This window comes from Pavona decussata, unplaced genomic scaffold, assembly GCF_977016875.1.
Source record: "Pavona decussata unplaced genomic scaffold, jaPavDecu1.1 SCAFFOLD_602, whole genome shotgun sequence".
Lineage (NCBI taxonomy): Eukaryota > Metazoa > Cnidaria > Anthozoa > Scleractinia > Agariciidae > Pavona > Pavona decussata.
The window spans coordinates 1,272,501-1,300,430 of record NW_028145860.1 but is presented as its reverse complement, the minus strand read 5'-3'; the positions used below and the strand labels follow the sequence as shown (position 1 = coordinate 1,300,430).

The 27,930-nt window shown below is 38.7% G+C and overlaps 2 protein-coding genes across 2 annotated transcripts in view; one reads left to right on the top strand and one right to left on the bottom strand.

The window, feature by feature from the left end:
* Positions 1–436: 436 nt before the first annotated feature.
* LOC146449274 (uncharacterized) lies at positions 437–19,527 on the bottom strand. The gene is made up of 14 exons (XM_085101114.1): positions 19,510–19,527; positions 18,374–18,468; positions 17,713–17,776; positions 15,979–16,063; positions 15,770–15,816; positions 14,933–14,998; positions 13,849–14,034; positions 9,805–11,167; positions 8,447–8,509; positions 7,302–7,436; positions 5,855–6,055; positions 3,341–4,192; positions 2,206–2,415; positions 437–1,536 (listed from the first exon to the last, which is right to left on the bottom strand). Exons 1-14 carry the CDS (start codon positions 19,525–19,527, stop codon positions 1,340–1,342), a joined length of 3,582 nt encoding a protein of 1,193 aa, XP_084957240.1. The 3' UTR covers positions 437–1,339.
* A 187-nt stretch (positions 19,528–19,714) lies between these two features.
* The window catches only part of LOC146449273 (retinoblastoma-binding protein 5 homolog), a 12,227-nt gene continuing 4,011 nt past the window's right edge, over positions 19,715–27,930 (top strand). The window contains exons 1-12 of the mRNA XM_085101122.1: positions 19,715–19,896; positions 21,542–21,567; positions 21,728–21,900; positions 22,067–22,207; positions 22,909–22,996; positions 23,695–23,766; positions 23,874–23,903; positions 24,458–24,537; positions 25,251–25,376; positions 26,328–26,380; positions 27,199–27,299; positions 27,722–27,793. Coding sequence (XP_084957248.1) covers positions 19,878–19,896; positions 21,542–21,567; positions 21,728–21,900; positions 22,067–22,207; positions 22,909–22,996; positions 23,695–23,766; positions 23,874–23,903; positions 24,458–24,537; positions 25,251–25,376; positions 26,328–26,380; positions 27,199–27,299; positions 27,722–27,793 — 981 coding nt within the window. The 5' untranslated portion in view covers positions 19,715–19,877. The remainder of the gene's footprint in view (positions 19,897–21,541; positions 21,568–21,727; positions 21,901–22,066; positions 22,208–22,908; positions 22,997–23,694; positions 23,767–23,873; positions 23,904–24,457; positions 24,538–25,250; positions 25,377–26,327; positions 26,381–27,198; positions 27,300–27,721; positions 27,794–27,930) is intronic.

Below are 27,930 nucleotides of genomic sequence, written 5' to 3'. Positions count from 1 at the left end.
ATGTGAAAACGAAGCAAATAAGGGCGAGTGATCGATTTCAACTCGCAGTGAAGCGACTTAAATGCTGTAATATTTTGGGGTCAGGATTTCCTTCTGGAATAAAGGTTAGTTTTGAAAAAATTGTTAGTGAAATTCTTTTGGATTATACTCTAATTTAGAAGATCACAATTGCTTGTGTGTAGTAGTCTAAAACTGAGTTTGCTGGAAACGTTTGGACTCAGCTCAGGCAACGCAATGCTTGCTCACGAAATGTGTTGAAATGTCTTGGTTATTGTATAAAACAAACAGATTCCATTTTGCCGTGGGTCTGTACTTTGATAACACACAGAAGACGTCAAAACGTGGTGAGAACATCAGTCACACTACTCGCCTGCGACTCGCAGCGTACTTCTTTGTTCTCCCCACGTTTTGACGTCATCTGTGCGTTATCAGAGTACAGACGCAAGGCAAAATGGAATCTATTTGTTAAATGGAAATAAAACAATAAGCAGGAGTTCATCACCGAGGAATGGGCACATGTACAAACCAGGGATAATTGGTACAGGAAGGAAAAACTTCAGATCCCCATTTCCTCGTCCCCTCTCTCTCCCAACCCCACCCTCTAACATATAACATCACACAACAAGTAAATTAACCCATACAATAACAATTTTTTGTAGGTTCAAATAATACAAGTCAAACAGGGATTAATCTTTAAGCAACATTAAAAGAAGGTAACAATGTAAGAAGAAACAATCTCTAAGGTACATGAATAAACTCTTTATAGTACAATGGTATGCTTTAAGCCACAGATAAGAGTTCTATAGGTATGTTTGGTGTCAACAGTCCCACAAATTTCTCCACAAGTAAATGTCCCAGTGTACTTTGCTGAGTGAAAATGACCACAAACATGGCATGTGTGACTATGTTAAGAAATGTCAAAACTATGCAAGCAGGTGGGCCCATCAATAACTCCATGCTCCCTTACTTGCAAAAAAGGACTGTTGGCCAGCTGGCTACTATAAGATCTCTGAGGGTTATTTTTGTAACTTTTTATATCGAGTAATCTGAATGTATGATATCATTATGTTGTATAAATTTATGCATGTTCGTATTTTAAACAAGTTTTTAAACTCCTAAATGTAACATGTTAAAATAAATGTCTGACTAATTCATTGATTGATTGATTGACTTATTGAAGATGTGTCATTTCATGCTCTTTAAAATTTTGCCTAAAAATTAAAGGAAAAGGAGTCCAAAGGACACCCAAGAGCCCACCTGACAACAGTCTATTAAAAACTACTGTCTTGAACTGAACAATGTAGTCCTAATAAAATATATAAAATACTATGAATAAGAGCTAAGAATTAAAATCTGTTTTTGGATTCGGGGGCTCTGTGTCATGTTGATGGAATGTCCAGTTATTCTCCGTAGATTTTGATCTGCTGTTATACCGCAGAGTTTTACACCTGGTGGCAATGCTTGTGACACATTTACGCCAAACCACACTTTGCTGCTCAGGAGCAAGATCCTTCAGAAACCTTCCTGTCACCTCAACTATGGAATAAAGTACAAGAAGAAAGATGACATTAGAACACAAAGAGTCAAAAATTACATTTTTTATAAACCACTTCTCAAACTCATTAATAATTCATCAAGAGAAAACAAAGAAAATCACTACTGTGACTGCGGTTTGGATATGTGTTCCTAATTACCATAAAATTTTGCCAACTTTAGCCTTGAATTTCTCCAAGAATTATTGGTCATTTAAGAAGCTGTATCAAACACTCGAAGGTGTGTTTCATCAGATATCCAAAAAACAAAAAACAAAAAACTTGGCTGCAGCTGGTATTTTTGACCCACTTCTCAGTGTTTGGATACCTGATGAAACATGCTTTCTCACGTTTGATATAATTACTACTAATCACTTTCCCACCCTGATATCAACATACCAATAATATTGTTCCCACCAGTCTCATATTTATCTGCTATAGATGTTGCTGGGTGAATTCGTCACAATGGAAAAATGGAAACCTTGCCCATAATCAGGTTTTTATTGCAAACAAAGTGTAAAGCAGCGGATAAAACATTGGAGAATGTTTCCTGATGGAATTCAAGGCCACGTGCAAAAACTCTGATAAATCTGAGCTAAAACAACAAGAAGTGATCTAAAATGTCATTTAGCTTGAATATACTCTCAGCCCTCCAATTATGTCTACATCATACCTTGTATTGCATTAATAACAGTTGGATCAAGTTGCATTGTGCCGCGTTTCCCCCCAGTCACAGTGGATGCCTCAAGCACCTCATCTCCAAAAGCCAACTCAGCCAGACGCACGGCAAAATGTGTGGGCTGGCTTGACCGGGTCAGCGCATCTAGGTACTTCTGACGGGGGATGGCAATGTTTGGGTTTCCTCCAATTAACACATGTGAGTCTAAAATATTGACAAAGAAAGTAGCACTGAGAGTGTGTAGGCATATTTCTGGGGCTTATTTTAGTTGAAAAAGAGAAAATGCTACTATTGGAATACTCATTCTTTGTCACACTAAATACAAACCTAACTAAAATGTATGTTCACTGTTTGTTAACAGACCCCCCCCCCCCCCCAAAAAAAAAAAAAAAAAAAAAACTTAGTTACAACATATACATGTTATGAAAAGATAAGGGAAGAGAGATACATGTAAGAAAGCAATGTTTTTGCTCAGCCAAGAAAAAGAATCTCAAAACAAAAAAATATGCAAGCCAAACAATGATCTTCAAACAATGATCTTTCAAAAAATTTGCACTTTCTTGTAAACCTAACAAATGCTACTGAACATCAATTTGCAAAAAACTAAAACAACACCTGGAAGAACAGAAAAGGTACGACATTTGTAAGAGAAACATTCCAACACTCTTCATGTATCTACCTTACTGATAGAAGACGGAGAGGAGGACAAAATTGAATTCAAAAATGCATTAATAATTCATAAGCCCATTGACTTATCAAATGGTCAATAAAACATCACGTGCAGTGGTTTTAAAACCCAATCAAAACTCCTCGTTATTAGTATGCGGTGTTCGATGTTTTTCTCATATGCTTATTTCCAACGTTCACAAAAGCATCATTGTTATGAACTCTCTTGACACACGCTTTTCCAGGAATGTTTTTGAAGCCATTCAAAAAACTCGCAGCACCTTTTTTTAACGGGTCTAAAACCACGCGGCTGCGCCTCGTGGTTTTGAATCCCGATAAAACACTGCTGCTCATGTTTTAAACATTACATGAAGAATTAATCAATCAGTGTTTGTTTGAGTAGAAAATTTACAAAATAGGCTGCTTATGACTGCCAATTTTGTGCCCCCACACAAACACTTACAGTCAGGAGTCATCTTGATGCCAGACACAGTAACGCTTCCTGGTGATGCACCTAGCTTGTGAATACTTTGCGCCATTAATAGTAAGTCCCCATCTAATGGGCCAGCTGCAGACGCATCCTTCTCTGTGGTATCATCACGTTCCTGAGCACTGACAGACTTAACAGCTTTGACTGTCACACTTTCCTCTGCTGCCTTGATGGAAGGACTGCTATCACTGCTGCTTGATGCGACACTATTTCTCCTTGCTGGGCTAGCCATGTTATCTTTTTCTTTGTTCTGTGGCTCTACCGAAGCCTGCAAGCTAGACGTCGGCAAGTGAACAACTGTGATATCAGGGTCAATACCAGGTGGTATGTCCTGTTTATTTCTCTCTGGTTCATTTGCTTCAACGGTGGAGCTACATGCACTAGCTGATTCTAATCTTGCACTTGAGTCTTTCACTTGTGTTGCCACACAATGAACTTTGTCATGATTAATGCAAACCACAACATCCTGAACACCATTCCCTGAAGACTCTTGCTCATCATCATCAGAGGGTATTCTGACTAAAGGTGGTGTCTTCTTTCTAACTGGCTGTTCCACACTTCCCAACTCATAATCTTCATCTTCTCCACCTGACTCCCCTTGAGAATCATCATTTTCTTCATGTTCTTCACACTGCATTCCTCCACCGACAGCCATGGAAGGAGGTCCTAAATTGTCGTCATTTTCCAACCTTCTCTTGAACAATCTGTTTTTACGTGGATTACGTGCTCTCTTGCACCGCTGAGCTATACTGGTTACACAACCTTTCCAAAGTGCTGTTTGTGCTTCCTCTGAAAAGTCGGCAGCAAATCTCCTCAAGACTTCAACTGGAAAGGGATTTAGAGGACCAAATTTCAGGCATGTAGAGATCACCCAACAATATAATAAGGAAATTTTATATTAAAGCTATTTGTTTCTGAGCACTGTGATGAGTCAATTAGTATGAAGCAAATGTAATTACTGCCACTCTCCAGGATGGATTATGGTAGTTCATCACCAGATACCCAGCATGAAGTTACTAGGAGTATTACTACTCCCCCCTGAATGGGATGTAAGTCCATCACAGGATACCCAGCATGAAGTGACTGGGAGTATTACTACTCCCCCCTGAATGGGATGCTAATCCATCACAGGATACCCAGCATGAAGTGACTAGGAGTATTACTACTCCCCCCTCCCTGGATGAGAGGCTAGTTCATCACAGGATACCCAGCATGAAGTGACTCCCCCCTCCCCCCTGGATGGAATACTAATCCATCACAGGATACCCTTCAGAAGTGACTAGGAGTATTACTACCCCCACCTCCCTGGATGGGAGGCTAGTCATTCACAGGATACCCAGCATGAAGTGACTAGGAGTATTACTACTCTCCCCTGGATGGGATGCTAATCCATCACAGGATACCCTTCAGAAGTGACTAGGAGTATTACTACCCCCACCTCCCTGGATGGGAGGCTAGTCATTCACAGGATACCCAGCATGAAGTGACTAGGAGTATTACTACTCTCCCCTGGATGGGATGCTAATCCATCACAGGATACCCTTCAGAAGTGACTAGGAGTATTACTACCCCCACCACCCTGGATGGGAGGCTAGTCCAACACAGGATACCCAGTATGAAGTGACTACGAGTATTACTACTCCCCCCCTGGATAGAATGCTAATCCATCACAGGATACCCTTCAGAAGTGACTAGGAGTATTACTACCCCCACCTCCCTGGATGGGAGGCTAGTCATTCACAGGATACCCAGCATGAAGTGACTAGGAGTATTACAGTTCCCTCCTGGATGGAATGCTAGTCCATCACAAGATATAGCATGAAGTGACAAGGAGTATTACTACCACCCGCGCTCCTCTCACCACATTCTTGGTGATTTATTCAGTTTCAAGTAAAAACTGGGTCCATTCTGGTCATGACAGGCAGATGCCCAGGCATCATAATAGGGAGCTTTAGCAACAACAACAGTGATGGTAGTGAAAACGTCACTATTAAAACGAATTAATTGCGTTTCTCAAATACCGTCGTGATTATTCCAACTCGTTTTAAATGTCAAAATTAATGTAGGTTAAATTCTTGGAGACTGCACCCTAGTTTAGAAAGATAAAGAAAAATTTGTAGTCGTCAGGAAATTTCACGCCCCAGTCGTGCAGTGCAGTAACAGCAACGAAAATGTACCAAAAAGTGTAATGCACGTACAGAGTACGTTTTGGTAATTCAGCCTATTGTTTTCTTGACATTCTCGTTTCCGTTGCTAAAGCTCCCTAATATCATACATGTGGTACACATCGGCATGGGACCTACTCCCTTGGCCGGCCTTAACCATTCATTCTTGGAAGGTGTTCTAGAACACATCCTCCAAGAGTGTGGGACTTACTGCAGATCTTGAAAATTGTGTGGTAACTTAGTGGTACTCACTATCACCATCTGTTTTCTCCAGATTTCCTATTGAAGGATTAGGCTTAAAACAAATTAATTCTGAGAGTACCTTTGATGGCATCTAATATTGCTGGATGTAGGGCATCTTTTTCTCCAATCCCATAAGGTGTAGATTTGATCAAAACCTCAATGCCAAAGAGCCTCTCTGCTAGGCGCATAGCAAAGAATTTTGGCCGTCCCTTGGCTTTTTCCAACATATCTTCCAGCTCAAACTGTGTCAGTACCACATAGGGATTGTTACCAATTGACACTACAAAAAGACAGATTGCACAATTATCAGAAGACCAGTACAAAAAAACTTTTACCATAATTATTAAATTAAGTGATTTACTTTACAATATCCATATCTTGGAATAAAAATTAGTGATAAGAGTTTTTTTTTTTTTTAATGTTTGTCCAAATTTAATCTCATTCAAATATTCATATTATAGGGAAAGTATTTAGGTATTCTTGGGAGTTCAAAGAAGTAATTTGTGAAATGAAAGCAAGAGGAAAGCCTGATAACTGTTAAAAGATTTTGCAGATATCACCCGGGGGGGGGGGGGGGGGGGGATACTCCTCGGAATTCTTGGTGGGGGTGTGCGGCCCGGGTCTTCAAATCCCGACCCTATTTCAGACCTAAACATGCCATTTTCCACACCCGTTTTCAGACCTGACCTCTAAAATTCATACCCGTTTTCAGACCTGATAATTATGCATCAGTGCCGAATGGAAGTTGACGCAAGGAGTAAAAGTAAGCTGGAATGACATAGTTTATCTATTTCTTTTTCTCAGTTATGTTTTCAGTTAGTCGTTCCAGTTACGTACTGAGAAGAAAAATATGTTTGTAAGCTTTCGTAAATGTTCCCCGCCCCAAAAACTCGACCGGATTTCAGACCGTTATTGTCAAAATCTATACCCGTTTTCAGACCAAAACGGCTCAAAACCATACCCTTTGGGGCAGCACATACCTATATACCTTATATAGGGGAGTACCCCCCCCCCCCCCCCCGGGAGATATCAAAACCAGTCAAATGCTGCCTTGCATGCTTGGTCCATGAAGTCATACAAGTACTTATAGCCAAGCAAAAACACGGTTTGTTTTTCAATTACAAACATCATCATCAAGAGAGTGTTATTGAATATTAGTATAAATCTACTAGCGTTCTATTACAAATGCCGCTCTCTGATTGGCTACACTACCCGCTATCTATTCTGCGAAAGATAGTGATTGGCAGTTGTCAACAAAATTCAGCCCACTTCTTGCGTTTTTGAAGTGTCTGTGAGGAGGATTTGGATAATTTACTTGTTAAGTTTTGAACGACTACTAGATTTATACTAAAACAATTAGATTATTCGCTCTCGATTTCTATGCGTGATAGCTGATTCGGGCATCATGCGAAAGAAATCTCAAGCTCAAAATCTAATTGTTAAATAGGCCTTTTACTTATTTTAGGGATGATCAGTTCCGCTGTTGTTTTCCAATTCAAAGCACAAAGAATGATAATTATATCTACCAAGTTGTTGCCTGTCTCCTCTGGTTTGACTCTGGCTCTTGTGATAATCTGTGACAATTGCAGAAAGACATGACTGCCACTGGGTTTGATTCTCCCTGTTGGAGTGTTCTGTGACATAGTTGCTGATAAGCATGGCTGCGTGAAAACAAGAACAAGACAACAGTTAGACCATAAGGGACTGAAAGAGCCCCTGTCTGTGTTTTCCCAACTTATATACTGTAATACCATAAGCTGAATAGACCTTATCATGGTTTTGGAAGCCATCTTGATGGGTAGGCAAACAGGTCTTGAAATAACAGTGTTTGTATGGAGATAAGATTTCAAATAATTTTCATAAAACATTCCTTCTGAATAATTCATGAATTGGAAACTTTTGGCACTAGGAAAAGGATTTTAAAAAAAAAATTGGAGGGATGTAGCTGTGCCAGAAAGTGTCCAGTCATGTTTTGAACTTTCCATACATTTCCCTGTATTTTTTTCCCGCGAACTATTTTTAACAGCAGTTCAGTGCTGGTTTGCTATACAGGCAAATGCATGGAAATGTCAAAACGCAGTTAGATGTTTTCTAGCACAGCTACATTCCTCAGAATTTTCTGCAAAATCCTTTGCATAGTGCCTAAAGTTTCCAATTCATGAATTTTTCAGAAGCGATGTTTTATGACAATATTATTTGACATTGGATTTCCACCCAAACACTGTTATTTCAAGACGTGTTTGCCTACCCATCAAGATGGCTTCCAAAACTGTGATAAGGTCTATTTAAGTTGATGACCAAGTCATCAACAGTCACAACCTAATTATGCAACAAACTATGCATGTTTTGTCAGAGAACATCATTTTGAAGTTTGAAGCCTGTTCTAAGACAAACTCTAGTACTGAAGAATACTGAAGTAAACATTATTTTGTCACTTGGAACTGAGATATATCTCTTTAGCATTCCAATAAATTGAATTCATTGCAAAAATGTTCGTAAAGCCAATTTGAAAGTAGTTTCAGGTTGGAAGTTATAAATGGGTAGAAAAGTTTACAGAATGCTCATTGACAATAAAAAATTATTTAAATCATTGACTACAAAAATGGCACATCTTATTTATGCAACCAATGCTTATCTAAAATGTGCATAACTAGACTACATGTATCTTTACCTGCATTCATTATGTCTTTTGAAGGAGATGATGCTGCAGAGCGTTTGGTATATTCATCATTTACTAGAGAGAAAAAGGTTGTACGTGTTTTATCACAGGTCAAATTTTCTTTACTTGAACATATTAGAAAGAACAGTATTCAAATATCTGTAAGTTGTGAAGCAAAAGTCCACTCTATGACATGTAGCAAACCGTGACACACATGTCAAGATGTTTGGAATTGGCTCCTCCTCCTCCTTCCCATCTTCCAACACCCTCTCCTCATAGTTCCCGCCCCTCCCTGGCAATTTCCACTTCTTTATTGTGCTATGTCCTTTACTTCTCCCTTTATTTCTGTCCCTTCTATTTCAACATTCCCCCACCCCCTCCCCCCCACCAGTTGCTTTGTTCTAACCATCTCAAATGGTAAAAGGAAGAGTCAAGTACAAGCCATAGGTGGCCCTCACAGACAGAGCTTAACCCAGTTTCTTCAGCATGAAACAACTAGAAGCATTTCTATTCCCTGTTGATGACATTCTAATTCATTGCTGGTTTACCTCAAGAGACAATGTGGAGTTTGGTTTCTTGACTAAGAACACTATGTACAGCAGAGTCTAGACAGCTAGATCTCAAACCAGCAACCTTCAGACCTCACTTCCAGGGTGCCAACCCCTTATACCGACTGCACCTCCATTCCTCAAATGGGAGGGGTTGGGGCACAAGTGTGCTACTTCTGAATCAGTATTTCATTCTTAAAAAATGTGGTAATTGTGGTTTCATCCAGCCCATCACTATGTAATTCTTAATGCTTTGGTAGGTATTATTCGGTAGAAAGTTTTTCCACAGTTTTCAATTTCTGTTCATTTGTAAAACAGCTACTGTCAGCAAGATATATCAAGCATGTTTTAGGACTATATATATGTGATAGAAAATAGCTAATTATAAATTCTATTGGTGAACAAGATAATTTTAACCTAAAAAAACACAGTTTTGTGAACATTCAATTTCAGCCTCACTGCAAAACAGACAACTAATATTTCGAACCATTAAGTTTATTTTGCATGTTTCGGCCGGGCACCAGCATACATGTACAAGTACAATAATTTTAACCCACAAAATACAGTGTTATGCACATTCATTTTTACCATTGCATTACATGTACAGTATTTTTCTTTTTGTTTTCGTGGTCGTAGGATTTTAGACACCCTCTCCCCACCCCCGTCTTCCACCCCCGAAAGTCCACATGTCTTGCCTAAGGACAAAAGATAAGAGGAGAAAATGCACAATACCCAGATTCAAAGTTTCCTTGTTAACCACTAAGACACTGATAGGTCAATCAACAAGACTCAAATTAAAAGATGACTGAAAGATCTACTCACCAGACTTGTGCATTACAGCACCCACAGAGGGATGTAAATGTAAGTCTTTTCTCTGTAGACTGGAGGTTTGTGAAGTCATTCTTCCTGCATGTGGCTGCAATGGTGACATACCATGGACCTTACTAGGAGATGGTGTGAGGTTTGTATGCGAAAGAGCAATAAATGCTGGCGGTATACTTGATTGGGTTGATGCTGTTGTTATGGTATGCGGTGAAATCCTTGAGGATTCATTATTTGATTTCTGTAAGGGGATGCCAATGCTTGTGTTATTAACCACAGCTGTTGGTTGCCGAGGCAAATTGCTAGATTCTGACAAGGTCTCCATAGGAACAGACCTCACTGCAGCTGAAGGACTTCTTACAACTGTACTCAAAACTGGAGAGGCTCCTAAAGTGCTTTGACGGTCAATGTATGCAGATTGCGGAGTTGTAATAGGAGTGGTTTGCGCTGAAGCAACTCCAGTTTGTTTACAAGGCACTGTAGCTCTTTGTTGTGGTGGCATAGAAAAAGTACTAACACACTCAGATGCTGAATCTTTCTGCTCTCTTGAAGCAGCCAAAAGCTTCAACTCAAGCAACTTAGTGTTGGCAGTTGAGGTAACTGTAGGAGATTGATTAACAACCAAGAGTATAGGTCTGGTTGCATTTGGTTGGGAACTGCTTTCTTTCAAAACGGACGCACAAGCCTCAGCTTTTGAAAACTGTTCTTTATTACTGCCTAGTAAAGATTCATTAGAAGGAACACATGCGGTTTCTTTAGTTCCAGATACATTAGTCACTAAGTGCCCGTGCTCACTTACTGGCAGCAAGGATTTGGTGGCCGATGGAACACTCGGCGAATGGGAGGTGATACAAGGTGAGGCTGTACTAGAAGCTACTGTCTGTGATTTGCCCAAGGATTCATCCTGCGAGTCTGGAATTAAAATGGAGGGAGGATGCTCACCAGAGCTCTTCTTTGTAAATTCACTTGGATCTGTATCTGATGATGTTTGTGTAGATACCCTGCCCAAAGTATCTGTAGAAATTTGATCATTTCTTTCTTTATTTGCGACACTTTCGCCATTTGAGACAGTCATGGAGCTTGTGTGTCTTTCATCTTCTTTTGCACCGCTGCAAGACTTGCAAGAGCTCAAGATAGGCTGATGCACGACGTTAGCATGAGGAGTAGTTTGAATTATTACAGGCCCGCCGCAGCAACCCAAGGGAGTGCTCTTATTAAGCTGGTCAAGCCTGTCATTTATCTTGATTAGCATATCCTTAACTGCAGACCGTGAAGAGGCACCATCTGAACGCAGGTTGTCAAGTTTGGAGTCCAAAAGGGAGATTTTCTCCATCATCTGTTTTTGATTGGACAAAAGTTCCACCTGAAAAAACAACACAACAAATTACAATGTTAAGTTAACTTTCTCCATTACTTTGTAAACAACATTCAGCACAGTAGACCCTTGCATTGCAAAGATTACCAGCCAGTATCCACTTAAATCATATGCAGTTTTTATTGTCCCAGTGGAAGACAATTATATTTTCTCTTACATTTGCCTGTTTTAAACTGGAACAGTTACAGACTAATACACATGTAACAGAAACTTTTTTTTTTGTCTTGATGAGTGACACTCCCATATAAGGTTGGTCCTAACTTTATGGATGATGGATCAAATATTTATTAGCTCTGCAGTATATGTTAAAGTGCTTTAATATTAAGTGAATGCCATGAACATTCATTATACCCTCACTTTATGGACAATACTTATCAGTCCACTGTGGGCCACTGATTGTGCAGTTCCAGAAAAAAAAACACACCCACCCTATGGAAGGTCATTGGAAATTCCTAGGGGGCCGGGGGTCTTAAAAGTCAAAATTTTAGAAGCAAAGTATGAAGCTAAACTAGAATTTCCTGAGGGATGGGGATACAAAACAAAAAACCTCCCATGGGGGGAGTATGGATATTTTCTGGAACTGTGCAATATTTATTGTCATGATAATGAGAAAATTGAAAATACAGTTTAACATCCTGATACAACAAGAGTTAGTTCACTCTGTTGCTATAAATATTGTATGTTTTTATTACTGAGTCGTGGCATCAAAAAAATTATGTGTCCATAACATTCATTGCAAGACCTTGCTCCTTCCTCAGACAACAATAACTATCATTGGGAACAAAGGATATAATTCACAATATAAGCCGTGCATGCTTGAAATCAACATTGCATGGGGAAGGGGTGAGTGCACGAGTTAAGTGTAAAGTTCTGCAAGTGTCCCAAGACTTCTGGCCAGGACTGTAGGTTCACATTAAAGGGACACAGTCACCTGTGTGACCGCGCTGACCTGGACGCTAGTTTTTGTCAATTTTGAAAAGCGTCCACCTCAACCCGAAATCAAAAGTACGCGTCCGCATCTAAAAATCCGCTTCAATCTTCTCAGTTTTTCATTGGATTTTCAATCTTTTACTGGAAACCTGTTTCTGAGTATGCTTTTGCTTATCCTATGATATTATTTTATCATATTTGGTTAAAAACAGTATGGATCGCGTCTCCAAAGGAACATGAAAAGAAGAGGTGGGAAACGTGAAGGCGCCGGGCGGAAGAAATCGCCTGCGTTGACTAAAATAACGAGAGAAATCAATCAAAAACATTGGAGAACAAATCACCATTATATATGTTTGGAAAATTACATTTTCTCATCCTGGCGAAAGGTTCGTGCGGTGGGAATCTTCGTAAACGATTGGAACTACGCCTCATGGCTGCTCGGTTTGGAGCTCAGACGAAGACAAGCTTCGGTACACAGTCGATTATCTCCTCGACAAGGAAAACCTCCAGTAGAACCTTGTTTTCTACGGGTCGAGCAAGCTTCTTGCAACGACATGGGTTTGGTTCCTAAATTTAGATAACGGAGAAGTTGTAGAAACGAAATTATAAAAGCAAAATATATGATTGAAAGCAGAAATAAAGCTTACCGGTAGTTTCGCTACAAAGTCGTTTCGCTACACTGCAACTCAGTCGATTCACTACGTTTTAAAATTGACATATTCTCTAATAATTGAACTCAATTTGCTTCTCATGCAAACACTGTGAAACGTAGAAACAGCTAAGATAATTTTTCACACGACCGGATACCGAAATAAACGATGAAATGATCGATTCTTCGACTTCAGAGGTATTCGTTGACGTTTGACTTTCCCGGGACAAGTCCATCAGTAAATTCTCCATGGTATCAAGAAAATGAGTGTTCTAAAATGACATTAGGTCTATAATCACTATAATAATTTTGACTGGCAAATACTTCGACTCGACAAGGTTTGTTTACATTTTTCAAAGGATGCGCTTCTCAGCGCGAGACTTGTGATGAAATGTGATATGCAAATCAGCTAAGAAATGGTATCTAATGCGCATGTGCACCAGGTGACTGTGTCCCTTGAAGGACTTGCCTTTTGCCTGTTAATACAGGAGTATTTTGCGCAGTTTATCACAATGCAGAAAAGAAGATTTTAGCAAGGGCTATTGGAATCCTATCAAGAAAATTTGGGGTAACCATGCATTTTACAGAGATAATTAAGCAACAATTATTCTAAAAAGCAGTAAAATACAAACAATGTATGGCATCTTTTTCCAAATTGAAGCTTTATTATCTCTGAAAAATGCATGGTTACACCCAATTCTCTTTCCAGATTCCAATAACCCTTGCTAAGACCTGCTTTTCCCGCGTAGTTATAAACTGCGCAAAAATATCCCGTAGTAGTGGGCATGGTCTCCCATAGGAAACCCAAGTGTCTTGAGATGCACAGAACATACAGTGTATGCCTGTAACAAAAGTAGGCACCGTCCTTAACATGAGGTTTTATTAGCCTTCAGCGCTGATGCTCATTCATTCATTGGAGAGGAATGATGAGCCCAAAGAGTATCTGTATAGGAAGACAGTCTACACGATTAAGAAATGCCTGCACTTCTTCCAAAATTAGCCATGTCTTTCCTTCTCAACACACTATCAGAAGCAATGTTTCTTTTTTATTATTAAAAAAAATTATTATTTACAAAATACCACATCTTACCATAACAGAGTCAATGTTTTGACCCTTTTGGGCAGGGTAGCTGTCTGGTTGTCGCTGATCCACCACACTGTTGGATACAGGTTCTTCCTCTTGTGCGTCCTCCTCATTGTCGTCATCACTCTCGTCATTCACATCCATAATCTTGTCTGAAGAGTCTCTGTGCTCTTGCGTTCTTGATCTTTCATTCTGTTGTGAGAGGCATGAGGTGGATGCCACTCCAAGTTCAGTGTTACAAGGTTTCATTCTAATTTACACCTTCAAGGGAGGGCTTACAGTTTCTGTTACATCTCTAAAGGGTTACAATAAATTCCTTACATAAATTATGTAAATTTTGGTTAAAGAAGAGGATAACATTTGTGAACGAGTTTTCCACAGTTTCTTCAACCACTCTTGACAATATTTCAAACAAGTGACTGTGCAAGGCTGTTGCCTAGGAAAAACTCCAGGGAGGTCACAAGGCCAAAAGTCAAAGAAGTTAGGAGCCCAATGTGTGAAGCGTTTGCTGTTGTAAAAATTTTAGGCGCCCAGGGCGTTTTCTTGGGCGGCCCAGGCTACCGGGCTCCTGTTAGGCTGCAGCCTTGATATGACAATAATAATATATTACAAGGGCTGTTTTGATGACAACTAAATGATTATGTTCAAGCCTCTTTATTCATTACTTCTTCAATAATTTAAATTGTCGACATTAACATTAATTTAATAAAAGTCTTGCACATTGCATGTACTTTTTAAATGAACACAACTCCCTGACATGCTTTTGGAATTTGGTGCAACATTTGATGGATATCTAAATGTCCATCATACACAAAATGGCTTAACTAGACACATTTTTAATTAGTAAAACACCTGTAAACCTCAACTGATGTTTGGGTTTTAATTTCTATGGTGGCCGGTGACAATGATCTTTTTTCTAAGTAAAGTATTGTAAAACAAGAGTGGCAAATGAAATAAAAAGTTGAAGCCAGAAACAAATGATTCTCAGAGTTTACCCTTAAAAGATTTCAATTTGAACTGTACGGCTTATGTACCAACTTGTTGACGTTATTTACAGAAGGTACAGTACTGTATGAGCCCACAATCCTACCTGAGGTATGCATGTCCCATCAACATCATTGTCACCTCTTAATCTTTTTGTTGCATTGATCCATCCCTGGTGAGCAAGAAGAGAAGAAAGAAAGTAAGCCAAAGGTGGCCTACATGGCTTGGGTTTATGCAGTTTTATATGGGGAGGCTCTGCCCTGAGGTTCACACCCTTACCCTTTTATATACCATTTTTGACAGGAAAGGTAACCTGTTAAACCTACCATAGGAAATGGTACCCCTTTCACATACCTACGCTGGAAACGCTGTTACTATCTTTTTTTGTTGGGTCTTTTCGAGATATTTTGAAAGGCCCTTTTCCATATCTAAATGACAGTTTTTCCTACTCTTTTCTATACTTTAGCTTGTGAAATCCCTTCCTTACATACCTCCATCCCTAAAAAGGTACCCTATGGGGCAGAGCCTCCCTGTGTAGTCCATTATGGGGAGCACCCCCCCTCCCCAACCCAGGTTTACATAGCATGAAGCAATGAGGAGCCTTTTTAATTCTCCAAGTACAGTGTATGTCACCAGTATCCATACTAAACCTAGGTGAAGAAAGACAATGTGGAGGAACGTTTCTTGTCTAATTAGGAGCAAACAACCTTTAATACCTTACATGACATGCTATTTTTTTTTTTAATTTTAGGCACTCAATGCCCTTTTGGGATCTCTACCAAGTTTATGCACGAGGGGCTAGGGTGCTACTTTTATGACAGCCACAACATTCCAAACATACTGTGAAAATCAAAATGGAAAGGAAGTCTTTTTGTTTATCATGGTCACAATATCCCATTTATATAATAAAATGTACACAATTTGATATTATATAATTTTGTACCTCAAGAGGACCATTGTCCTTTGGTGCAATTGGCCTTTTACCTGAAGCTAAAAAAATAAAAGAATTGTTTTCATGACAAGTTAAAATTTGCATTTCATTAAAGCCAGTGGACTCATACCATATGGAACACAAGCAAGAAAGGGATTCTAATACTCTAAAAACTCGTATGGTGGGGATCATAACATACAGTAGTGCTCAAAGTTAGTTACCAGACTTAGCTTGTTGTTCCTGAGATGCACTTCTTCTATTGACAGTATGTTTTTCTGTCTTCAGTTTTGAGGCAAACTCTTTCACCTACAAAAAGGTCAAAAAGTAAACGAGTCTATACAATATGCGAGTCAGCTAGGCATGCGAGGCAGACATGCGAAGCATGAACAAAACATGCGAAGCATGCAAGGCAGATCTGCGAGGCATGAACAACCCCCAACATAAATGTTAACCGTTAAGCTAACCGAGGAGCTATTTAAGTTAACCCGAGTGCTATTTAGGCTAACCAGAGTGTTGTTTAGGCTAACCTGAGTGCCTCGCACGTCTGCCTCGCATGCCTCCTGGCTCACTGGCTCGCAGATTGTCAAGACCCAAAGTAAACACTTAGAGAGATTAAATGTTCATCTCATCAAAACCATGAGACAAAGAAAACATCTCAGTCCCAGGTTGGAATCGAATCCATGAACTTTCAAGTACTGGTCAGATTTACCAACCACTGAGCAACTGGGAAGTTAGTTTGTGAACAGCTGGGCTATATTTAACAATTATTCCACAGGTATCGTTTCGTTTTGTTAGTAATATCGCATTGTAAGTAGTTTCGTATTTTTTTAGCACCGTATTGTAAACAGTATAAGTATCAACCTCAACAAGTAGTATTTCTTAACAAGCGTGCTGTAATTTGTTTGTGCACTCAATAAATTTAAAAAAAAAGAAGGTGTCAGGCATGTTGTTGTTTAAAAATTTTCAAACCAGTTCATTAGTATTTTTTCTTTTCCTTTGTGCAACATTCATTACCATAATCCAAGACAAGGGGAAATAAAAATCAAACTGGTTTGAAAATCTTTAAACCCGAAAAATCATTTTTGAATCACAACAGATATGAGACGATAGATAGCCAGGGAGACATACAGCATCAAGTTGGCTATCTATTATCTCACGTCCAACAAGTGTGAATGGGATAATAATTATTGTTGTGTTAAATTATGTTAAATGTGACACATGTTATTGCCAAGGAATGTAAGTTCAATAAAGGAACGTTAACAACTTTAAAACCAAATCGTTCGTTCCGAACCCTTTTCTTCCAAAAATCACACCTACACCTAAGCTGCCTGGCCTGATAGCTAGAACCAGGCCTCCCGCTCAGTCCCAGGCTTGCGAGTCCACCAGAAGTAAAAAGAGTAATTAAAGCAAAACGTCTAAATTTGTGGAATCTTCGCGACACATGTCCCGCACACTGCTAGGACCAGCAATGTTGAAAATGCCATCCATGGGCAATAAAGAAAGAAAGATGGTAAATTAAATAGCAAAAGATTACAGTGAAACTAAGAAAACCATGAACACTAGAGATATTTCTGGAATACTAGTTAACTGTCTTGGTAAAGAAAACCAAACAGACATGAGATGAATAACTGCAATCTGTCAAGGAAATTATTTTAAATTTTGGCTTGTGGCTTTTTCTTGTAGTTTTGTTTTACCTCTGTTTGGTCACAGAACAATAAACATTGCAGAGATAATTCTCAGCATTCACAATTTTCTTAGTTTCAGTAAATATTCATCTTCTCATGACCATGGAGCAAATGATAAGAGAACTAAAAGAGAGGACTTATCAGTACTTGTTTTATGCATTTAATTTATTCAAGAAAGCCGTGAAAAAATGAAAGATTAAAATGAAGAAGTCAATTTGACACAAAGTTCAATTCCCACTCAACACATAGACTTTGTACAAAAGCTCTTACCTCTGTCACGGTCTTTGTTTTAACTTGTCTAGCAATCCAGCGCCAGTTATTTTTGCCTTCATCCCTGTTCCAAGGAGAGAAGAACACAAGGTTAAAGGCACAGTAATAAGTAAGGCAGAACTTTGAAAATAAAACTGTTAGCAAAGGACTTATACCCAAATATTACACCATCCTTCTTCTTCCTGAAGTAAATTTGATTCTTCTTTAATTCAACCTTCCTTTGCCAAAAATACTTACTAGGTTAAAAAGAGCAAAAATATCAAAACAAACAGCACATCAGAAAAGTAATGCTTATAATGTTTAATTTTACTAGTCACAGGATCAAAAGTTAGAGCCAACTTGTATAGCACAACAGTGCCACCTAACAGCTGCACCACAAAAAAAGTACTGCTCAGTAACTTTCACATGGGTGGTCACACTTTAGGATTTCATTCACATGATGAAAAGATGGAACAATCTTGTACAGTTTAAAAAACAGCACTGCTACCTGTAGAACTAACTTCTGCAGCATACTAAACAATACTTCAGAAAGTATAGCTTAAACATTTCACCCACAGACTCAAAAAGTTATAGCCATCTGGTACAGCTAAATAGACAGTACCAGAAGGAAGTACTGCTTGATCTATAATTTGTCAAATAATCTTGTTAAATTAAATTATACCTTTTTAGAGCATCTGTAAGTCTGTTCTTTTCTTCTTCACTCCATTCACTATCACCTGCTGTGTCACCTTTTGATTTTTTGACACTTGTTGCACTCTGTGGTAGGAAAGAGGATTTGTATAGGCTTTTGTTTTTAGTTCTTTCTGCCTACTACTCATATTACAAAACATTTTGAGAACACTACATGGAACATGGATATGCAATATGCACACCTGAAGATCATCACAAGAAAACAAAAACAGAATCTTCCTAAATCTTCATTTATTCCATTGCACATATGCCACACATTGACATTCCAATCCTAGCAGTATGCAGGACGTTTTTCCCGTGAACCTAGTTTAATGCCCTTAGCACCCATGGGTCTCCTGTAGCTCAGTGATAGAGCATCCGAACTAGTTAATCGGAAGGTCTTAGGTTCGACTCCTGACAGGAGCACTCGGATTTCCTTTTTCCAAGTATGCCTGTGGCACTCACTCTCATTCATTCAACAGGCTTAAAATATACCATCACATTTATTTGATTGCACAAAAACAGAACCTTCCTGTTTCTCACTTCAAAAGTAAGCCAAAATATTTCTGTTACTACTAACAGAACTTTACAAATTTACAGTTGTTGAACAGTTAGAGTGTTTTTTCTAATAAATAAATAAAAATGGTAAATTTTCCAAAGTGAAAGGATGGCTTTTCATGGCTTTTCTAAAAAATATATATTGTAAGGAAATTTTGGGCATCAATCAACCTAAGGCAATTTAAAATTCATTTCAAGTGCTACTCTTTATCTACTAGCTCAAAAATTTTCACCTGCATACCCCAGAAAATTAAATTACTGATGCATGTATTAATTTCCATAACGGATGTTAAGTTAAAGCTTAAATATTCAACTCACGCGATGGAATAGCAAATTATCCATTTCAGTTACACCGTCAAAAGACGGCCTTTTAGATACGGGCATCAAGATCTACCTAAAAACATTCTATTTTGTACATTTTCGCGTCAAATATCGTTTTACAAGCATAAGCTTAAATTGGCACAGTGCCGAAAGCGAAGGAGAAATTTCTTTGTCGTATCTCGTGAGCGAAAATAATAAAACGCTTGGCGAAAACGTTTAAACGTGTTTCCAGCGACTTGATGATCTTACCTTTCTTCGGCGAGACATTTTCACTAAGCTTTAACAACCAAAAATCGTCAACATTTAGAGAAAGAACGAGACACCGCCTCGAAAGTTATGGACGAAAACAAAACGCTTTTGCCACGAAACACGTCACGTCGCGCCAGCCGCGGCGCTATAGCGTGTGCGCGCGCACTTTCTAGTCATGGAGCCGCTGACGCTTTGTCAGAAACGCGACACGGGTCACGCACGGTGCAAACAAGGAGACAAGGAGAGGATTGAATTGACGAAAAGCAAGCATTTTACAGATAATTTTCCTTTTCTAGTGAGAGTCGTTGTTGATTAAATCATTAACTTGTGACGGGCCGCTTACCAAGGAAATCGGACGAGAGATTGCCATGAATCTCGAACTTCTTCGTGAGTAGAAACGTTTAATTTGCCGGTAAAGCAATTTGCCACAGTCTCTTTCGTGATCTGTCGATTTCCAGCTGGTTCGTAGTGAGTACAAGGGCAGATTATTTCTGGTCAAAGTCATCTTTAAACTACTTCCATTTTTTTTTTTTTTTTGCATGTTTTTGTATTTTAAAACGGTAGATAAGATATTCATCAATTCCAAGAAAATGGAGTGACCAAAAACGGTCTTAATTATTTAGTTGCAGCTTGACAGGAATATTTATAAGTGTGTTTACACTATTTATAAATTTACAATTTTTATAATGACCCTGTGACTCTTCTGCACTTGAAATTCTCAAGTAGCCCTTTGTAAAACTATGGTTCACTCTCCATGACAAGTGCTGTCCTTGTAATGATATTAATCTCATATTGTAGCAAAATCAACCCTGTATATTTCAAAATCATTATGTGGACACGGATGCAAAAATTATGTACTGTTCCTTTTTCCACCCCAGATTAAGCTTATGTTTTTTTCATTCTGCTTCTAAAATTCCTAAGCAAGGTTGTGTCCAGTGGGGCACATGCAGCGAATCATGGTGGGTCATACAATAACTAACATATTGTATCCTATTATATCTCTCAGTTAGTACGCGCGGTGTGATTGGTCAATTTTGCGGGCCATATTTCACTGTACGGCTTGCTAAATTTCCCTTTACTTCAACTAGTTTCCTTCTCCGTGCGCCCGATTAACCTCAGAGATATAATAAATATCTTACTAACCTCGTTTTCTTGGTCTGTGCTGTAAGTTACAGATCCTCGTTTTTTCCCGTTGATTTACAGCCTGAGCGCAATATCAACAAGAAAAAAATAAAGTCTTGGTCCGTAACTTACAGTACAGCCAGTGATTGTTCAAAGAGTGGATAACGCTATCGACTGGATAAATCGCTATCAGTGAATAAAATGTTCTCCAACCAATACGTTTTATCTGCTGGATAAAGTTATCCGCTCTTTGAACAACTGGGCTCAGACCTCAAACTCGGTTAGTAAGAGGTATATATAGCACATGCTATATCATGCATGGCGCAATTTGTGCATTAAAGTTGCAGAATGTACCTAGTCAGGATGTCATAAACAAGAATTTCTGGGTGGACACACAGTTATATGAAATGTTGCACTGTGTGCCCCAGTCTTTAAAAATTGTGTGTACTGGGCATGTTTTTACTTGTTATGAAAGCTGAAATCTTAAATTATAATCGTTAATTCTTATTGCAGTAATGACAGTTTTGCAATAACGTAGTCTATTGCACCAAAGATATCAATAGTATTATTGATATCTGGGGTTCAGTGGACTACACAGAGTCTCTTGTTTTTCTCAGAGAAAGTAGAGCGAGCAAAACATGTGAGTTCGCATGAGAGACATCTCTTGTATGTTTTGCTCGCTTTAGCAGAGAAATATAAGGCACTACTTATAGCCAAAGGTTGTAAGCAAAACATTTCCATTCTTATCTGCATTTGGCTAGTTGTTCTTCAGCCCATTTAATACTACATAACAGTAAATAAGTAAGAATAATAGTGAAATAAATAGTGTGTTACAAACAGCAGCATATTTTTCACTTGTGCTTTTTTTTTTCTAATTTGTTTTGATTTTATTATCTGTATTATATTTCAGAGTCTTTTGGACAAAGCTACCCAGAGGTGAGAGAAGTGTCTTTCTCTGCATGGCAGAGACAAATATATAAACTATTTACACATCGTTAGATTTACTGTGCTCAGGACCACCATGTCATCAATAAGCTTATCCATGAACCATTTGATAGTAAAATGCTTACAAAGTGTTATTAAAATGTTTTCCCAGGAATATGATGGCAGCTTGGACTCAGTCAGTGTCGCAGTGACGGCGTCTTTCAATCGAAGAGGTTCTCTTTTAGCTGTTGGTTGCAATGATGGCCGTATTGTCATCTGGGATTTTTTAACGAGAGGAATTGCCAAAATTATTAGTGCACATGTGCATCCTGTCACCTCTGTCAGGTAATGAAATAGATGAGAATATTTAATGAAGCATATTAAGATCATTTATATAAGAGAAATAAGCCACTGTGGAACCTTTTAGCCAGTCAAATCACAAGTTATAACTGGTTCCTTATTGTGAAATTACCAGTATTTGACATATTGGACATGTTTTTACTCTATTTAGTTGGAGTCGAAATGGCCGTAAATTGCTGAGTGGCTCTAATGACTGGAATGTGTCAGTGTGGGATGTCCTCTCTGGTGAATGTGATCAAAAATATCGCTTCCAATCTCCTGTCAGCAAAGTACAGTTCCACCCAAGAAACAAGTATGTAGTATGATAGTTTATTTGCTGGCTGGCTGCATTAACCCTTCAAGCCCAGTGGTGACCAAGATCTAATTTCTTCTTACAATGTAGCTGCTTGTAAGTAAGGAGAATAAAGGAAATAATCACTAAAGATCAGACAAATGCCTTGATTTTTAGACAAATTCTCCCAACTAGTAACATGAGAAATATATGGAGGTCAGTGAGAAGAACATACATGCTGATATTAGGGTTCATGATATTATCCTTCATAGCAAGGCTAATCAGTGTGCCTGGTTTCTTGGTAAATGGCACTCAGATAGACAAACAGTTTTGTGCTTTTTAAACACCTTAATCTGACAAGGAGGGCCACTTCTCAGAATTTGTTTTATTCAATTGGCATCCATGAATGCCCACTTATAAAACATTCCAGGAAAATGCCCTTTACTCCTCCACGACCAACCTTTTGGCTTATTTTTTTTTAGTTTGACTTTATTTGACTAATGTTTTAATTTGACTAACTTCAGGACAAATGTTTTGAGACAAGCCTCAGGATACTGTCAGTTCCCTCCCTCCCCCCCCCCCCCTCCCCTCAAAAAGAACTCTTACTTGGTCTGTACGAAGATTTTATCAAGGAGTGGTCATCATAATTCAATCTCCATTGAATTATGATATGATATAATGATATAATGGAGATAATTATATCTCCATTGCTCTTTCAACAGTAAGGTGATTCTTGTTTGCCCATTGAAACATGCACCAGTACTGGTGAAGCTGGACGGACAACACCACTCATTGCCAGCAGGTGGAGAGGTACAAGATGATAAACACATAGTCCTACATTTATACAATGGATCCTTCAAACATGCCTGCAAGTTGCTTATTAAAGGCACACCTTCACCCAAGAGTCATTGCGGTGGTTTTTTTTTGTTTTGAAATGCTGTATTGTCCAAACACGTGATCTTATTGGCTGTACGAACTCAAGCGGTTCATGCGGGTTTCCTCTACGACTCGTGCTGGAAGGAAAGAATATTTGTGATCGCTTAATGCTTTCTCACTCGACTCCCGCTCAAATAAAATGGGGGGTTTTCATATATGAAAACTGTTCCTTGGCGCGCAATACATCTTGGGTGAATGTGGGCCTTTAAACTTTTTGCTCTATATATTAACAATTTCAACTTGGGAAAAAAGGAAAATAATCAATAGTAACCACAGGAAGGTATTCCCAGTAGCTTTCATTTGAATGGTGATGCTTTAGGATTTCATCTATAGACTCAAACAATAGAGCCACCTTTCAAAGCAGAATAAACAGCACCACAGTATAGGAATTCACCCACAGTCTTAAAAGTTAGCAACACAAAAATTTATTGCTCTGAGCTTGGGAGCCAAAGGATCAGTGGAAGTAACTGTAGTGTTATGTGTTGCCTTGCCAAAAGGTTAATGAAAGTAAATATATTGCGAATCAAAAATTTCTATTTTTATTAATTGATTTTCCATGGTTTTATTTGCAGTCTGAACAGAACATTGTAGCATCATTTGATAGAAAAGGGGAATACATCTACACAGGAAATTCTAAAGGAAAGGTAAGCAGGGAATTTAATTTCACTTTGCAGTGGTTACTATCAAGGAGTAATATAAAGATGAACGTTTTGTGCTTTTTAAGTGACATGTAACATTTCTTTCTTGTTAGGTGTTGGTGATTGATGCAGAAACACACAAGGTATGTTTGCTGCACTTTTTAAAAATTTAATAATAAAACAAGGGGGGAGTCACTTATTCAACCTTCCATTCGTCCCTCTGTCCATCCATTCAGTCAACAAGCCAGTCAGTCAGTCAGTTCATCATTCAGTCAGTCAGTCAGTCAGTCGTTCAGACAGTTAGTCTGTCATTCAGTCAGTCAATCATTCATTCAGTGAGTCAGTCAACCAGTCAGTCGGTCAGTCAGCCAGTCAGTCATCCAGTAAGTCAGTCAGTCAGTCAGTCAGTCAATCATTCAGTCAGTCAGTCAGTCAGTCAGTCAATCATTCAATCAGTCAGTCATTCATTCACTTGTTCATTTCATTATTTGTTTGATCTATCTATCCAGCCATAGTGGTCACAGGTACTTTAAAGTTACAATTGTTTCCCCAGTTTATGCTCAGAATGTCTGTCTAGTGTCACAGTGTTTAACTATGCAGCTGACAATGTTGTCGTTAGAACAACATTCCCTACATGTATATCGTGGTTGATTTGTTGACTGTACTGTAATATTCTTGGATTGTAACATCTATTTAGGTGGTTACAGATTTCAGAATACAAACAGGAACAAGTGCCAACACAGCTGTCAAGGCCATAGAATTTGCCAGAAGAGGGAGGTATGTTCACTAAGACCATCATCATGTTGGATAACTATCACAGAACCAATAGTACCTGAACATTTTCTCTTGTTAGGTTGGAAGGTTGGAGAATTCAATAGCTCCCTCCCCTGTTATTGCCTAATTATTAGGCAATGCCCTTTTTGTCTGTTGTCTTTGTTGTCTGTGTCTGGGGTTAAAGGAGTGGAGGAATTTGGAAACTGTGAGGTTCAGTAACCAAGATTAACAGAAACAAGGTCAAGGCCACAAAACCAGGATGAATTACCCTGTACAAAATGATTGACGTTATAGTACCATAGTATCACATGAGGTGAGGCCTTATGCTTCAGCGGGGATGATGAAGATGAGTGAATGAGTGAGTCCCACAGGTGAAGGGGTGACAAATTGATTGATGTCATAGGTAGTCTGAGTTCATACTGTAGAAAGAGATAATGTGATACTGTACCACAGTAAGATGAGGGCACATAAGATGAGGGCTTATGCCTCACCGGTGGCAATGAAGGTGAGTGAGTGAGTACCACAGTTGAAAGGGTGACTTTCCTTACATGCTTCCTGCAACTTTCAGTGTGGTTCTTTTCTTTGAAAACTGTTAACATCAGGGCCTTTTGAGTAACAGTAAACAGACAAAGAAGGGAGGATGACCAAGAGAATCGGCAATCATTCCTAACTGAAGCCTGATTTATATGATAAGGATCTCACTCTGTTTGTTGCAGTGCATTCCTCATAAACTCACAAGACAGAATAATCAGAGTGTTTGACAGTCAGATTGTACTGTCTTGTCAAGGAACCGAGGGAGCTGAACCTGAACCCATACAGAAACTTCAAGATCTTGTCAACAGGTAATGATTTCAACTCAGTCTTGACTCGAGTTTTTCCTCAAGTTCTTTAGTCTGCAGCCCTGTGGCCCATGTTTGAGTTGACCAAGCACTTTTGGGTTTCTTCTGTGAGTTGGAGCATGAATGACCAAACAAAAATAAGACAACTCAAAACACTTAAGAGACACAACTTGAACACAAGACCAAACTAAAATCCACCATAAACAACAGAATAATAATTATTATTATTGTAAAGGTTTGGTTGTTTAGCACATCAGAATATTGTTGGTGATTAAAGCCTGGGATCAGGGTCAAGATTCATGAAGCACTCATAAGTGTTTTATCCTAAGTATTGTTTATGAACAATGGTCTATTGTATTTCAACAATAGACTATTGTAAGGAAACAATACTTAGAATACATGTTAAGTTAGGAGGGCTTCATGGACCTTACACCAGATTCCCGGTACCAACAAGCTGTCAACTCTTCAAGCCCCAATACTGAGTTGAATCAAAATAAGTGCTCCTTTATGTAATGTTTAAAACATGACCAACCATTATTTTATCGGGATTTAAAACCACAAGGCGCAGCCGAGTGGTTTTAGACCCGATGAAACACATGCTGCAAGTTTTTTGAACGGCTTCAAAAACATTCCTGGAAAAGCGTGTGTCAAGAGAGTTCATAACAATGATGCTTTCGTGAACGTTAGAAATTAGCATATGAGAAAAACATTAAACAACGCATACTAAAAAGGGGGAGGTTTTATTGGATATAAAACCACTGCACGTGATGTTTTATTGACCATTTGATGGTTCAATGGGCTTATGAATTATTAATGAGTTTTTTGAATGATGTATAAACCAACATATAGCTCATGAATGAGAATAAAGGGAATGATTTATGTTCATTTGTTAGGCTGGATATGGAATTAATTACCTTTTCTTATTGCATACGTACTTTACGTTTCTCTTAATAGAACACTATGGAAGAAATGCTGTTTCTCAGGTGATGGAGAATATATCTGTGCAGGTAAAAATTAAACTCTGCAAACAAGTGAAGGGTTTTGAGCAACAGAGGCAAAAGTGCATTTTTGTGCCTTAAAATCAAAATTGCTCCAAATCTCCAAATAAGCCCTATTTTTGCACAGAGACTGTTGAGTAGTAAGTTTTGAGTAAAATGCTAAATAAAGAAGAAATAGCTTGTCCTTTTGTAGAAAATGGGAGAGAAGATGGAACTGAGTTCCTTACAAAGAAACCGTTCTCTGTGCCAAAGTAAGGGGTTACACGTATTTGATGCAATTTTGATTTTAAGGCAAAAAAGTCATTTACGCCTCTCTTGCTTAATGCTACGGAACATTTTTCAGTAAAAATAGATTTCACTCAGTTAAGGAAATATCGGAGCCTTTGTAACCATCAAGTAAAGCACATAGGTGTTGAACACCTGCTGTTCTTTCGAATAAGAAATGAGCATCAGTTTGCAAAGGCGCGAAAAGTAATTTCTTTAAAATTTCGTTCATTTGTTAAGCTTATGCATATGAAATTGTGTTGTCGAAATACTATAGGCTACGGGTCTTATATGACAAATGTTCTTCAGTAAAAGCTTTTGAGTTCTGCCCGTAAGAGAATGAGTCAAGGTTGCAATAAACGCTATGTTCCTGTGAAAAAGATCTGATCCATTTGATGTAAAAGATCCCGGAAAGTAGCAGGGCACCTCTCGCCTAGCCACAGAGCTAAAATGCCCCAAAAGCCCCTGTTGCACTAAACTCTGTCACACATTGCATGCTTGTCTGCATATACTGTGAAATGCAAGGAAAAGTTTTCACTGTTGACTGTTTTGACTGATTACAGGATCATCTCGAACTCATGCACTTTACATCTGGGAAAAGGGAGTTGGTAATCTAGTGAAGATTCTTCATGGGACAAAGGGCGAACTGTTACTGGATGTAGTGGTAAGATAACACAATATTCTTCATGTTCTTGTTGAAGATTATAGGGACATCAAATTAGAGCACTAGTCTAAAATCAAGCACCACTTTTGAAAACCCAATGCACTTTCACAAATCACTAATCTTACAAGAAGATTTACCAATGTTTCCACTATCCATTTTTAAACGCGTTTGTTGCTGTTATGCTAGCCTGCAAGCAAGCTCTCCAATTGGAGTCTCACGCGAGACATATATTTGGGGCGCGAGTGGTGAGCGAAGCGAACCACAATCCTCTTGTGGCCAGTTTCGCTTGCCGTTTGCACCCTCGGTCGAGACTCCAGATTGGAGAGCTAGCTTGCAGGCTACTGTTATGCGTATGTTTGTTTCCTTCCTTGTCACTAAGTCACTTCATTATCGGTCCTTTTTTTTTTCTTTTTATATTTTAGTGGCATCCTATCCGACCTATCATAGCTTCTATTTCAAGTGGAGTTGTCTCAATTTGGGCTCAAAATCATGTGGTAAGTATGTATAGAGTGACAAAGATAAATCTGATTTGGAAGCTGCTAAATCCGTCAAAACTATCATGATCTTTTGTTCTTTTAAAGTTGGGATCAAAGGACGAGTCCCACTTCCAGACTTGGTGTACTTGGATCCT

Bases quoted from the DNA above. Each gene is read 5' to 3' on its own strand.
- LOC146449274 (XM_085101114.1), bottom strand. The intron at 17,777-18,373 runs GTATAATTTAAT...TCCTTGGAACAG, and splicing joins CTTACAGATGCTCTAAAAAG to GGATGAAGGCAAAAATAACT. The intron at 8,510-9,804 runs GTGAGTAGATCT...TTTTCTCTCTAG, and splicing joins TGCTGTAATGCACAAGTCTG to TAAATGATGAATATACCAAA.